Source organism: Bos taurus, chromosome 10 (genome assembly GCF_002263795.3).
Source record: "Bos taurus isolate L1 Dominette 01449 registration number 42190680 breed Hereford chromosome 10, ARS-UCD2.0, whole genome shotgun sequence".
In the NCBI taxonomy this organism is placed as follows: domain Eukaryota; kingdom Metazoa; phylum Chordata; class Mammalia; order Artiodactyla; family Bovidae; genus Bos; species Bos taurus.
Window position 1 is genome coordinate 27,509,680 of NC_037337.1, and position 1,393 is coordinate 27,511,072.

Consider the following 1,393-nt stretch of genomic DNA (forward strand, 5'->3'; position numbering starts at 1 on the left):
GATTCTTTCCCACTTTCCATGGAGTGCCACCATGGAAGCTCCAATGTAGGATGTAACAAAATATGTCAGTAAATATATTATATGAAACCCACAAAAGAAAAAATCTATTCCCCTAATGCTTTTGAAAACTCGAATAAAGTAAGTGGTTATACAGAGTGTAGTCTGGAGCTGAACACGAAGGAAGACAAGTTTGCTCAATGTCTAGCTGATCTTGCCTTGCACTAACCCAGAGAAAAATGTAATCTAGTTGATTTCATAACCACCACACGTTTATGGTCTTGTGGTTCTGTAAGATATCTCCAGTTGCAACATATATACAAAGCAGTCATGTTATAAAAAGGGTTATTTTCCTGAATAAGAAATAGGATGATTAAGACTAGATTCCCTGACCTGCTAGTCCCTATCACATACTGTTTGCTTTCCTTTTCAGAAAGCTTCTGCAGAAGGATGAATGGATCTTCTGAATAACAGATCAAGTGTTTCTGAGTTCGTTTTGGTGGGACTTTCTACTTCTCAAGAAACTCAAATACTCTTTTTCGCAATCTTCTTTCTTGTCTATGTCGCCATCATCGTAGGAAACCTCCTCATTGTCATCTCTGTGATAGTTGATAACCATCTTCACTCCCCCATGTATTTCTTTCTGGCAAATTTATCATTCTTTGATTTATGTCTTTCTTCTGCTGCAACTCCCAAAGTGATTTCAGACTTCCTTAGAAAACACAAGACCATCTCCTGGTGGGGCTGCATGACCCAGATGTTCTTTATGCACTTCTTTGGGGGTGGAGAGATGTCTCTTCTGATAGCTATGGCCGTTGACAGGTATGTCGCCATATGCAAACCCTTGCACTACAAGACCATCATGAGTCACAGGGTGCTCACTGGGTTTCTACTGCTCTCATGGGTGATCGGGCTTATCCATACTACAAGCCAGATGGTTTTTACGGTGGGTTTGCCTTTCTGTGGTCCCAATGTATTGGACAGCTTTTTTTGCGACCTCCCCCTGGTCATCAAGCTTGCCTGCACTGATACTTACATCCTAGAGCTCTTGGTGATCGTGAACAGTGGGCTCTTGTCCCTGATCTGCTTCATTCTCTTGCTCATATCCTATGTTGTCATGCTGGTCACCATCTGGAAGCACTCCTCCAGTGCATCCTCTAAGGCTCTGTCTACACTCTCTGCTCACATAACTGTAGTCACTCTCTTCTTTGGCCCTGCTATCTTCATTTATGCTTTTTCATTTAATAGTTACTCTGTAGATAAATTTCTTTCTGTGTTTTACTCTATCATCACTCCTCTCCTTAATCCAATTATTTATACTCTGAGGAATCAGGAGATGAAGGCAGCCATTAAGAGACTGAGCAACCATCATATTGGTTCCTGGCTCACCCCCTAA

At 41.6% G+C, this 1,393-nt stretch overlaps 1 protein-coding gene across 1 annotated transcript; it reads left to right on the forward strand.

Annotated features, from left to right (window-relative positions):
* Positions 1-451: 451 nt before the first annotated feature.
* On the forward strand, positions 452-1,393 carry OR4L17 (olfactory receptor family 4 subfamily L member 17). Its single transcript, NM_001390543.1, has one exon. It carries the CDS (start codon positions 452-454, stop codon positions 1,391-1,393), a length of 942 nt encoding a protein of 313 aa, NP_001377472.1.

What these genes read in the sequence shown, in the direction of transcription:
- OR4L17 (NM_001390543.1), top strand. Translation starts at nt 452, where the DNA reads ATGGATCTTCTGAATAACAGATCAAGTGTTTCTGAGTTCGTTTTGGTG.